The 13,934-nt window shown below is 42.6% G+C and overlaps 1 protein-coding gene across 1 annotated transcript in view; it reads right to left on the reverse strand.

The window, feature by feature from the left end:
* Nucleotides 1–623: 623 nt before the first annotated feature.
* Nucleotides 624–13,934, reverse strand: part of FSHR (follicle stimulating hormone receptor) — a 1,893,748-nt gene continuing 1,880,437 nt past the window's right edge. Inside the window, exons 9-10 of the mRNA XM_069236717.1 lie at nucleotides 13,505–13,690; nucleotides 624–2,838 (exon numbers count right to left, since the gene is read on the reverse strand). Of these exons, the coding sequence (XP_069092818.1) occupies nucleotides 1,599–2,838; nucleotides 13,505–13,690 (1,426 nt within the window). The 3' untranslated portion in view covers nucleotides 624–1,598. The remainder of the gene's footprint in view (nucleotides 2,839–13,504; nucleotides 13,691–13,934) is intronic.

A 13,934-nucleotide genomic window follows, 5' to 3' on the forward strand; every position in this document is an offset into this window, starting at 1 on the left:
TACCTATCCCTCTCTGCCTTCCTGTCTATTCTGTGCAGCTCTCATCCCATCTATCCACCATGCCACATAGTTCCATTATACAAATACACTACACACCACACAATTTTACCACACACAATTCCACAACTAGCAATTCCAATCCAATACACATAATTCCACTCCACACCACATATATTCATTCTACTTCAAACCAAAACACATGGGAAAAACACATTGTCAATTACAACGCAAATAGTGCTAACTCTCGCAAATGTGAGACCTATTGCATTGGAAATGCTTGTTTATCTATTACTGTGGACCCTCCATTTTCTGCATGAACCAACCGCCACTTGCGTCTGTTCAGCGAACTTCAAGCCACCATTTGGGTTACTTTGAAATTAACACACATCAAAAATAAATAAAACAATCGTCCTGAGCTTTGATTGATTGCTTTCGTTGCTGGCTAGTATTTTACATTCTAAATGTGATGCACATTAAAGTTTAAGTACATCACACGTTATTCACGTAGGAAATGAAGAATAAGATGTGAATGTGAATGCAGTTTTAGTGATATAGTACAAACGCTTTGAGCCTACAATACACCTAATGCATATTATGCTATAGAATAATATTTAAGCAGGTTTGAGAGTTTTTTTAATTATTTTAATTATGTCCAATGGTAGCACGTAAAACGAATATAATCAACACACCAATAGTTTACATTTAAGATATTCAATAACAAAGTGAAGGAATGGGTATGCATTTCTGTCTAATCTCGTGCAAGTAATAAAAGCCGTGGCATGATACTGTAGGCAAATATGTACAGGAAAATGTGCTTAGAAAAAAAGAGTAGGCCGCACATTTCTCTTAAGGCAAGAAACCCTTGTCGCTGCCTCCATTTACACACTGGGACTTAATCATAAATGTAAATACTCTTGTTCAGAAATTCTCTGCATTTGAAGACAACGAATTTCCAGTTTTCTACCCACTCAATGATGCAGTCAGATTATATGTTATGATACACGGTGAAATGTAAATGCATTCTTTGGATCTTAATTTTTCTCTCCGAAAAGATTAAATTCAGCTAACCTTTTATTTTCCTTCTCGCCAATTGTATTCCCTTTATCTGGAATGCCTGCTTTCAGAAGAGAATACATTTAAAAAGGCTCAGCTTTTTTTCAGCCGCCCTTTTATGTAAATCAGTGATGCTGTGACCCAATGTATTGAAATTGTATTTATATAGCGCTTACTAACCCCTGGCGAGGCGTTAAAGATTACGCGTTGATACATATAAAATCATTTTGTGCCACTGTGATCCCTGCGTTGTACCAGAAAAGACTAGAACATTCTCTCGCTACCGTCAAACACTCGAACTGGGCTGACAGGCTGCAATGGCACTGAGGGGAACGGCTGTGTTGTTTATTCTTCGTGCAGGAACATAAATTGCCTGTCGTGATTAACGCAGCACCGCAAAGCATTAAGTCCGTTTTGGCATCATGCTAATACCAAAATTACAATATGTGTTCTTTGCGAATTGTGTTCTTTTATTCTTACAAATTCACAGATGAAATTAGTTCACAGTCAGCCCTCTTCTGGCATAATATACGTGATTGCGGCCTTTAGTTCAAGTTATTCAGAGGCACCAGCGTGTGAATCGAAGCTGCGCTATTTTTCGAAGCGGGAACATAATGTCCGTTTCTCATGTGGGAGTTATGAAGAGAGGAAGAAGTCTCTGTTCTACAGTTCTGAGCCTGAACTTCACAACAGCCAAACTTGCTCATTAAGATGAAAAAGTCTCTGCGGAATGTCTTGGTAAAAATAGCGTACAAAAAGGGGTTGGCACACGAATTGATCGGGTAGAATAAAACCAGAAGGATCTTTGATTTGGAAACTGTGATGAGCGGGATCTTCAGCGATGCCGAGATGGCAAAGAAGGAAATGGGTGCCATGCAGAGGAAGTCGGTAAAGATTAATATTGCCATCCGCTTTGCAATTTTTGTGTCACTGTTCGACGAGACGACGTTTGGGTTTCTAACCGTAAGGTAGATGCCAATGTAGCAAGCACAAATAATAAAGAACGCACAGACGTTTAGCACTAGAATAAAAACGATGTAAGATTGCGAGAGTCTGCTTTCAATGTCCATCGGGAGGCAGATGCTGACTTTCGTATAGCTGCTAACCCCAAATATTGGAAGGATCGCCACCGTAAAGGCAAAACCCCACCCAATCACCATAATAACGGTGGCATGGCGGAATCGCACCTTGCGGTCGAGCTGCATGGCATATGTTATCGTGTGCCATCTTTCGAGGGTGATGACTGTTAGCGTGTAGACCGAGAGCTCGCTTGCAAACACGGTGAAAAACCCGGCTGCCTCGCACCCGCACCCTGTCTGCCAGTCTATTGCATAGTTGTAATACTGGCTTTTGGTCTGGATGTCAACAGATGCAATCAACAACAGGTAGATGCCCATACAGAGGTCAGCAAAGGCTAAATTGCACATCAGGAACCGGGGTACGGTGAACTTGTACTGGCTGCTTATTAATATGACCAGGACAGTGATGTTTCCGGTAATAGCAAGAATGTTGATGAGCCAGATTAAGACTCGCAGTGTGCTATCTCCCATAATGTCTTCACAGGGATTGAAGGCATCAGGTTTAGGGAAACAGATCACATCATGCACTTCATTACACAGTATATAATCATAATTGAACTCGTCTCCATTTTCTACTAGGCTGTAGCTGAATCCATAGCTAGATAAATAATCTTCATTTGACAATCTTCTCTGATTTTTGTCCTCTGGCTTCTCGGCAGAATCGTGCTTCCCAAAAGATTTATTGCAGATTGGATGCATTTCTGACCTAAAATACATAAACAGAGAGTTTTTTTAACAAATACAAAATGTGTCACTGCAGGAAATAAAAATGAATTCATTTGGGAGGTGGGGGCATGGGTACAATCTCAAATATACTCCCCAGTGCTCATTTATATCAGTTAGAATCATTTATATGTGTCGAAACTTCAGAAACTGCGTTACAGCAAACAGAATATTACCTTAAACGTAGGAAACTGTTTTCATGCCAGCTGCACTTCTTTATAATGATAAAAAAACAAATCCTTTTGCTGTATAAATGATCATACGGTGGCGAAAGAATTGTTTGGCTATCATTTTAGAATCAGGTTAAACCCAACATCAATACCAATATATAAAAAATAACACGAAAACAGTAACTGCACACATTCAGGAATATCAACCACCATAACTCGATATGAAAACTCACAAACACCACTGTCATCACATCCATAGAATATGTCTTCGACTACGTTACCCTCGAAATGCTACATTGTCTTCCAGAGGTAGGTGGGAAGCCCAGCTTTCCACATTCCCTCAACTGGTTGCAGAGGACGGCAATGCAGTGGCAAGCTCTGTTAAATCTGTTTTGCCACTTGATGCTGCTCCAATAGACATCCTGTTGAAAGGGGGAAGCGTGATGCTTACTGCTTTGACAGACACAAATAATCTGTCTTTGAATAACTGCCACATTCCAGAGGAATAGAAAAGCACAAACGTATGGCCATTACTCAAGAAGACTACTTTGGACCCAGAGGTCACAGGAAATTACAGACTGATATTGCTTCTTCCAGGAGTTAGTAAGATCTTAGAGAAGATAATAAATAGATTGCCCACTGACTACTTGGAAACCAACAATATTCTCCACCCGACCCAAACAGGATTCCATTCGGATTGCAGCACAGAAACAGCTCTGCTAAGAGCCTCCAAAGATCTTAAATAGTCCTAGACCAAGGTGGCTTAGCAGCGCTGATCCTTCTAGATTTAAGTGTGGCTTTCGACACTGTCTCCCACCATATCCTTCTTCATCATCTGGAAGAAGCTAGAATCACAGAGAGGACCCTAAGATAGCTTGCATCATTTATGGAGAAGCATAACTTCCAAGTCAGCGATAGACCTTTTACCTCTGCCAGACATCAGTTGTTATGTGGGGTTCCTCAAGGCTCGTCCCTGAAGTCTACACACTTCAATCTTTATGTCTGCCCTCTTTCCGATATTATTTGTTCCTTTGGGTTTAAAATGGTATCATACGCGGATGATACTCAGCTGATCTCAGTACCCCCTGATACAGACTTCACGTCTATGAGATTTAACAGCTGCTTAGAGAAGGTCTCTAGTTGGATGATAGCCAGCTGCATAAAACTAAATGGAGGGAAAATCAGAGATTATGATAGTTGGCAATAATCCTTCACTATGGACCCAAATCAGATGCCCCCTCCCCCTTCCTTTGTCCCCTGAACCTGAAGTAAAGAGCCTAGGGATCACGCAGGATAAGCATTTTTCTATGTTTTACCAAGTAAAGAAGATGGCTGACATCTGTTTGGACCTTCTGAGAGCCTTAAAGAAGGCTCTGGAATGGATGCCGGAGGAGGCTTGTAGAACAGTGATTCAAGGCCTAATTCTTTCGTGTCTTGATTATGGCAACTTGCTGTACTTAGGCAGTCTGAAGGCAGTCATTTATAAGCTACAAATCATCCAGAACGCATCTGCACAATTATTGCTGGATGTCACAAAAATACAATCAGCTTGTCCAGCGCTTAAAGCTTTGCATTGGCGACCCATAAACAGAAGAATACAATTTAAGGCTCTCTGTATTGTACATCAGGCAAAACATAATGCGGGTCCACTGATTCTCCGCTATCCGATCACTCCTTATTGGATTAATAGTGATCACAGGTCCAACGATCTTTATCTATTAGTTGTCCCCAGAGTTGAAAGATCTAGAAATGGAGGTCAATCATTCACATATTTTGAGCCCAAACTGCAATGATTTGCCTGCTGTGAAGAGAAAATAACTACATGAGCATTGGAAAGAAATTAAAAACATGTCTTTCTCTAGGTTATCTGATAATCAATCTTGCTTTCCTTATTCTGACTAGTACTGATGGTGCTGGGAAGCCCTTTGTGTAGCCAAGCGCTCTAAACATTCAGCTGAATAAAATGGAATAGAATATGTAAAGACTTCCTTCTGAGCTTATGATAAAAAGTGAATGACTATGATATACAAAACAATCTGCCCTTGGCAGTTGCCAATTGAATGCATTCTTGGCTACCTGAGCTCCCACTGTTAAACAAATAGCTGGGTGAGGTGGTGCCTCAAAACACAGGTTTCTAGAGGTACTGTTGCTAAATGAAGAGTATAGTGGCCAAGATGAAGAACATGTAGACAGATGCCATCCAAAGTGGGAGGCCTTTGGTTGCCTACTCTGAAAGAAGAGCAGCACAAGACTGACTGTTAGGAGGACACTTCAGACCTGCAGATGCTGCCAGCAGTGCCACAGACACAGAGGACAGGAGACCTAAGCCAGGCAGACCCCTACATGACACAGAGTGTGGCACCCTTGAGAGGGACTATGGCCCATATTTATACTTTTTTATCAACGCATTGCACCGCTTTTTGACGCAAAAGCGGTGCAAACTTACAAAATACAATTGTATTTGGAAGTTTGCACCATTTTGCATCAAAAAATTACCAAATGCGGTGCTAAAAAAGTATAAATATGGGCTTATGTGCCTCCTATTGAAGGTCTGGAGTGCCAGGCACATGTTCAGTCTCATAGTACAGACAGTGAACTCAACGTCCATTTACAGGGTGCCATCTCTGCGATGGGAAAAGAAAAAGTGGAAGGAGAGAGCCTTGCACCTTAGGGTGCGGTTTCACACTAAGAAAAAACTAAGAGGTTAGAGAAACCTCAGGAGCAAGAGGAGGACTCCTTGCCAGCCCTACATCTGAAAGTGAGACCTACCAAAGACCCCAGATTGGGGATCCACCTGGCAGTAGATGGCCAAGGTTCTGATTCCTGACAAGGTACTGAACCTGAAGATAAAGAGTGGACTCGGTTTGGTTGTTACCCTTTTAGGCATAACTTGCCCTCGTTTGGGGACTGAAGTCTGACCTAAGGGGCAAAATGGGCCATATAACGTTGTTGGCCATGTTGGTACTACCCGCCAACTGGAATGCATCTGTGAATTATCTAGGTTTAGTTGACTCACAGTGGGGTTTGCAGGTGAGGAGAAGGATTCCCCATGAGCATGGATGAGAAAACATGTTCACAAAGGGGTGCATGTCGGTTCAGATGAGCATAGAACAGACAAGTGCCATTGCAGAGGGTGCAAATTGTTGATGTCATACCACCTGAGCAGAGAAGCCAATCAAGGGATTGATTAGTCTGCCCTAGCTCTTTGCTGGGGATGGCCTGTGTAGTATATTTGCCTTTTCTGCATGGTCACTCTATATTTGGTGCATTTTGCTGGACACCATATTTTTGCAAAGGTTAGAACTCTGTGAGCTTTATCCCTGCTAACTAGTAGTAAAGTGCTTGTGCTTCCCCTTTAAACATTGTCAAATTGGCATACTTCTCATTTGTATATTTAACTTACCTAAATATACCTAGCATATGGCATAAGGTGTACCCAAGGCCTGGAAGTTAAAAGCCGCAAGCATTATGCCAGCCATTACAGTGGCAGTGTAAACATGGCTTCAGGACTACCAGTGTAGCCTGACTGCAGCAGTGCAAAAACTGTAATTCAACCTGTCAAAATAAACCCCTGTTAGATAATATTAAACTACCTGTATACAGGACTTGGCTCCCACAAGAAAAGACCCGTAGAGTGTCATTACGAGGCTGATGATCTTCAGACCACCAGCCCCACAGTGCCCATCAGAACTGCTGCTGCTGTGGCAGTATGACTGCCACATAAAGACCCTAGTAGTCAGAAGCTAGAGTTTCGTCAGCACTGCCAGAATCAGTGATCCCGACAATGCTGTAACCTGTTTCCCACTAGACCGGTGGGCGGAAACCAAAGTTTCCCCCCGCCGGCCTAGCGGGAAACTCGTAAGAGGTCCAGTGGGGTGGTCACCACTATGGCGGAGGCCACCCTGTCGAGAGTTTGACGGACAGGTTTTCCCATCTGCCAAACTCATAATGAGAGCCTTTGTATTAAAAGTAGGATATGTATCAATTTTAATGATAATATATCCTTACAGTGACTGGCACCCAAAAGCTAGTTTTCATCGTAGCAGGACTAGTGGTCCTAAGCAGAAAACCAGAGTACATATTAAAAATCTTAATACTATACCTCAGGAATGGAACTAGCTAGAAAAACAAGTAAACAACTATTTTTACTTTAATTATTTTTAACTACTTTTAATAGTTATTCAAAATCAAATTCAATGCTAAAGATGGATTTTGAATTAATAAAAAAAAAGTAACTTTTAGAACCTTACCTTTTCCCTACCTGAATTTCCTGGAGGATACATTTACATTTTCTCTCCCACTTCTGCAAGCCAGCAATGACCATTTGAAGAGGTGTAGAAACTAGTCCCAGATCAGAGAACAAACGTCTGATAATGGGGAGATGTTGCTGTTTACTTGACAGGATGAGGTTGAGGAAATGGATTTACCTAACACTGTCAAAAGCAAATGCTAACTGATACCTGGGCCCGGCCAATCGTTTATTCCCCAGCCAGGAAGGCTCCATTCAAAGTGGGCCTCTTTTGACATTACAGTATAAAATCCTGCTGGAGTGTCAAATCCTGCTTGACAGATATGCTGCGGTTTACATACTATACTGGGACACACTAAAAAGGCAGGGAAATAGGATGCCAAAACTATTCATGTTTATCCAATGTCTTGTTGATGCATACCCTGTTTTGTTTTATCAGACTTCTGTCTATGGTTTTATTGGGGTTATAGTGACTGCCCAAAACTGGATTTTGGTGCTAGATGTGAAAGGACACTATGATTACCATAATCTACTCCCAACATACACCCCAGCCCTCAGAGCCCGAGTGTAGTGTGGCTGAAGACTCCTGCCAATCTTGAAAATGGCCAAAGAGGGTAGGGTGAGCCTGGGAACCTTTATCCTGTTGGTTAGGGCATGTCCAGTAGTCATTCCCACCTGCTAGTTAACAACAGGCAAAAATGTGGCACCTCCGGTACCCTTTTCAAAACATTCCTGGATCTGAGGAAAATCAGCAGAGCACTGAACCTGCTTTCTGCAGCACTCAAAGAGGCCTAAAGGACTGACCCTACTCTATCTTGTACCTGGGACAAAGAAGTGGACTTCATGGTTCATAAGGCAGGCATCCTGTTAAAGCAATAGGGACACAGCAGGCTACCAGAGTCATTTTCATGCAACTGCCCAGCTGGCCAGTGGTAACTAGACCTGGACTGGACCCTCTTGTTAGGCTTATGCCTGACAACCTGTGAGCTGAGTCTCTAAATGTCTCCTCTGAGATCCTGGGTGCTTTAGAAGTGTACTCTTTTAGTGAAGTGGACTTAAAGGACTACATTTAAAACTTAAAATCATTGAGCAGGACAGACCCGATTGATGTATCCGACCAGTACTGAATTGCAGTCAGTGTCAAACTGTGCCTAGGTACCGTCTACTGTGACCACTGACTATCATTGGCAAGGTATGCTTCTTATCACTATTCTTACCTAAATCTTTAAAAATTCATGTCGCTGCTTCCTCTTATTGGATTTTTGTCATTTCCATTCTTAAAGTTTACTATACTTTCTAACTCGCGTTGGGATTTTTATTGTTTTGCATTTCAACTTTATTACTGTTTGGGTGCTGCATAAATGCACTGCACAGTACCCTAAATTAAGCCTGTATGCTCTGTGCCACGGTATCAGGGAATCAGGGGATTAAGTTTAGGCTAATTCAGTGACTCTGAGGCTCTACTTTAACAAGGGCTGTAGTTATTTGTTGAGGTGGGTATTGATCCACCCAAAATAATAATCCAAGTTCTTATTGAAGAGAAAGGGACCATAAAATCTGGAGTATGGTGCTACAGATGTGCTGATAATGTTGTCAGACCAATAATCCTTCCTGTGTGGCAGCTTGAGCATCATCAGAGTGGTTTGATGGCATTGTAAATATTGTTATTGCACTGGTTTGATTATTGCTTAAAAAGATATGACTGTACATATACAAGGTGCTTTGTTGTGTTTTAAGAAAATTACTCCATTATGGTATGTAATTCTTTTTGTGGTATTACAACTAGGACAATATCAGGGGTAGTGCATTACAAATGTAGGTGGTAGAGTTAATGGCCCTTTTCTTAATTTAGCACAGACTGGGAGATCATGTTTGAAGAGAGTTATTACTACAACACTCACATCTTTGCTATGTCTAGAAATGGAAAACTACTTGTTTATCTTATAAAGTCCCCATTTCACAAATGACCCGCCCCTTATCATATCCTCCTAATGAGTACTTAACTTCTTCACTAGAAGTACTTCTTCATTGTGTTCACTCTGAGCTATTTGTCCAACCCCTTCCAATTTTCCCCCTCAAATACTAAGGGATGGGGTCTTGAATCTCCAGCAAGTTGTGGTTCTTCATAGCATCACTGAGCCACTACACCTTCTTGACTCCAGTTTGAGATATATTTATCAATTGGGGACCTCATTAAATACTAGAGGATATGTGGCATTTAAAGACCTTTAACTTGCTTGTGTCTAACTACTGCAACAGAGGCATCACCAACAGTGCATAGCCCCCACTCACCTGCCCTTTCCTCATGTCAAATTGCTGATAATGTGTTAATTCATTGTCAATGTTAACAGAGCACAGTAAACAAAACATATCATACTCCCAATATCACACATAAGTCTTATTCTTGCTTGTCACAGCACTTCCAACACCACTCGGTAAAATACAATAAACACACATCCAACAGGACACAGTGGCTAGAACTCATACGTGCATTAAAATTGTGCAGATATTCCATATAAGTGGTTTTCACTGTGCTAACAAAAATAGTTACCACAAAGATATGCCATCTACAAATATCTAAATAACACATTAGTTTAAGCACTTCTCGAATATTCATATATAATCCCACACACAATGCACGTAAAAGCTGAAATCAAAACATTAAAAAACATAAAAGAAATAAGAGAGAAGGCATTTTCTGTCTGTGCACGCAGGATACAGAAAAACATCCTTGTATCCATCAGGACCGCCCAACCTTGCTCCAATTTAGGAAACAGTTAAAGACTTACCTCTTACATCGCAATGCATTAACCATCCACTACCCAGCTTCCTCTCCTCTTACTTTTTGACTTTATGCTTGTCTTTGACCATGAAAGCAGGTTCCTAGGCCCTAGCTCCCACTTACCTGGACTGGTCCTCCAACCAGTTTAAGGCCCTTTTGGAACCCGGCCATCTGCCTTGAAGTCCCAACTCATTGTGCTCCTTCTTTCTCCCTCTCCCACAGCTGTCTTCTTGCTCTCACTCGCTCTTGGCCTTTTTGACTTTTCCCTGCTGTTCTCTGCTGTGCTCTTGCTCTCACTCAATCTTTGACTCATCTTGCACTCTCGTTCTTTCTTCCTTCCACTCTCACCTGTGCTCCCTTTCACTCTTGCTTCTCCCTTTTATTGTGCTTGTTTTGCCCATCTTTTTTGCCTGTTGTGTGCGCTGCCTCATTTTCTGTGCCTGTTTTGTTCTCTGCTTCATCTTTTGTGCCTGTTTTGTGCCTATTTTATACTTATTCTCGTTTCTGTGCTCGTGACTGTTTTCTCCTCCTTTCTCCCTCATTTTGCCATTCTGCCGAACGGACTCTCTCACCTCCCTCCAAACTTGGTGCAAGCTGTCAACTACCCATGCCATTGTCTAGGCTATCCCTCCTGACTACAACATTGCCAGAGGAAGCAAGCACCACAAGCCTGGAGAAGGTCCCTTGATCATCCTCAGAGACACCATCACCTGCACCACCTCTATGGCTGAACCCACCGCATTCATAGAGCACATGCATTTCCAACTGCAAGTCAGCCATGCCACCAGCATCACAGACACTCTCGCTCACTTATCCACCAGGACCACACACCAACTTCAGCAACCTCCTCAGTGACTTCATCACTCCCATTGTCATCAAATCCAATAACTTCTTACTGCTTGGCAACCTCGACCTTCATCGTGACGACCCACTGGACCCCAACTTCATCACACTTCTCAAGATACTCGACAACATCAGACTCATACAGCTCGTCCCAGGTCTGACTGATAACACAGGACACACTCAACTCCATCTTCCCAGCCAGCAAAAAGATCACCTTCAGCCACCTCACCCCACTCAAATGGATGGACCACTCCGTTGTACAATTCCACATCAGTGCACCAGCCAGTAACTTCAAACCAACTGGAACAAAATCGCAGAGGTGAACTGGATCCACACTCTAATATCCAACCAGGCTATCCTGACCGGTGACCTACAGAATGACCTAACCTCATTCCACATCTAGATCTCGGACTGCGTGAACACACTGGCTCCCCTTAGGTAAACTCGGCAAGCAAATACTAAAATTCAAGTCTGCTGGTACATGGAAGAACTGAGAAACTCCAAATATCACTTAAAGCAACTAGACAGAAGATAGAGAACCAGCTAACACAGCACCGCAAGAGACACATACACATCCGCGCTCAGAAGGTAGCTTGACCAGATCAAAGGATCCATTAAACCAGACCTGGTACTGAGTCTGATATCCTGTTCCAATTCTGGCAAAGAACTTTCAACAATGTCAGAGAATTCTCCAACCCACGGCTGTCTCCAACACCATTCCCCCCTCGCAGGACCTCAGCAACAGCCTCTCTGACTTCTTCCATCAAAAAATACTCAAGATCTACAGTAAATTCATACCTCAGCCTTCTGCAGAAGACCTCATATGCAACTTCTTACCTCTGCCAAGAATACCCATCAACTAGCAGACTGGAGCTCCCTCACTACAGACTACACCACCAGGAGTATGAAAACCATCCACATGGGGCCCCCACTGACCTCTGTACTCACTACATCTTAAACTTGGGAAGAACACTGATCAGAGCCAACCTCACCAGCATTATCAACACCTGCATCCTTAGTAGGACATTTACAGATATCTGGAAACACACAGGTTACAGCTCCCCTAAACAAAACCTCACCAAACAATGAAGAACTCTGCAGCTACAGACCCATTGCTCCTTGCATTCCTGTCTAAAGTAATGGAGAAAGAAATCAATAGGCAACTCCCTTCCCACCTAGAACAGCAGCACCTCCTGGATATCAGTCAGGATTCCGCAGCAACCACAGAACGGAAACCACCCCCTTGGCAGCAACAGATTACATCCTGATAAAGATAGACATAGGGAAAGCCACCGTCCTCATCCTCGTTGTCCTCTCAGAGGCTTTCAACACAATATCTCCCAGCATCCTCATTGGTAGGCTTCATTGCTCAGGAATTCAAGGACACACCTTGGGATGAATTGCTTTCTTCATCTCTGACAGAGAACGAGTCAGACTCAGCTCTTACACATCTGAAACCAAGAAGCTCTTCTTTGGAGTCCCCCAAGATCCTCCCTCAAATCAGCCCTACTTCAATGTGTACATGACACTCCTTGCTCGCATCATAAAAGGCCACAACATCAACATTGTCTCCTATGCCAACAGCACACAGCTCAATGTCTCCCCCAGCGATGAGAGCACCACTACCAGGACCAACTTCCCTTCCCGCACGTCCAACGTGGCCAGATACCTAAAATGCAACACAGACAAAAAGGAGATCCTCATCTTTGGAAACAGGAGCTCCCCATAGGATTCCCCCTGATGCTAGCCAAACTGGGATTAACGCCACCCCCCTAAAGACCACACAAGAAACCTTGGTATCATCCTAGATGACAAACTCACAATTAATAAACAGGTGAAGGCAGTGACCTCATCCTGCTTCTTCATTCTAAGAATCTTCGTCAAAAATTTCAAATGGCTCCTGGTGCACATGAGACTCACTGCCATCCAGACCCTCATAGCCAGCAGACTGGACTTTGGCATCTCCAACCAGCTCACTCAAAGACTCCAGACTCATCCTAGACATTCCCAGAAGCGCTCACATCACTCCCTACCACACTGAACTACATGCCTACAAAGCCCTCCAAAACACTAGACCTTCAAACCTCAATGACTGACTTCAATTCTACCAGTCCACCAGACAGCTATGCTCAGCCCCACTTGCCCTCACACATGTCGTCTGCATCTGTAGAAGTAAGTCCGAAGGGCACTCCTCCTACATCGCCACCAAGACCTAGTATGAACTCTACCAACACATTAGGACCTCTCCCTCACTATTTAACTTCCACAAGAACCAGAAGACCTGCCGGTTCAATTAGGAGCTCCGCCTGACTTACATTCCTGCTTCAGCACCTGGATACTCTCACATGAGTCGTGCCATACAAATCGACCTAGCATAACATAACATTTGACCATGAAAAGCACTCAGCTGTCTTTTGGCTAGGCTTGCATTATTGACATACCATATACTTATGTACATATATATACTCATACATACATTAACCACATCTATGTCTATTGATACGTAAATTATTTGCAATTACATACATGAATTTATTTTTAAATGTGTGATGCTCAGAAATGCACCAACATTAAAAGAAGGTTGAAGCAAGCTGTTTATACTTACTTCTTTCTTTTTCGGTTTGCAAATGCACAGCAATGGCTTGGGTAAGTAAGATTTGCTTCAATCAACTCAGCAAACTTATCCAGAGAAGGCAGCTTTTTTAAGTAATAGCTGAACCTGGCTCTGAATTTCTTGATATTTTCTAATCCATTGTTAGGCAGAAAACGAATTCTTGTTCTTGAAATATCCCTTTGGAAAGAAAGAACACATCTTTACATATTATTTACAGCTTTCATAAAAAACATTTCATTAATCTCCTGCACAATTCAAAATACAGACCCTAGCAAAGACATTCTTTAACAGCGTAATGCATTGTTAGAAATTTGGGGCCCGATGTACAACACCTTTTTGCAGTTACAAAAGGCAAAAATCTCCGTTTGCGACTGAAAAATGGCCAGGTACAATGTACCAACCCTATTTTGCGAGTTGGTAC

The sequence above is a fragment of the Pleurodeles waltl genome, chromosome 5 (assembly GCF_031143425.1).
Source record: "Pleurodeles waltl isolate 20211129_DDA chromosome 5, aPleWal1.hap1.20221129, whole genome shotgun sequence".
NCBI classification, from domain to species: Eukaryota; Metazoa; Chordata; class Amphibia; order Caudata; family Salamandridae; genus Pleurodeles; species Pleurodeles waltl.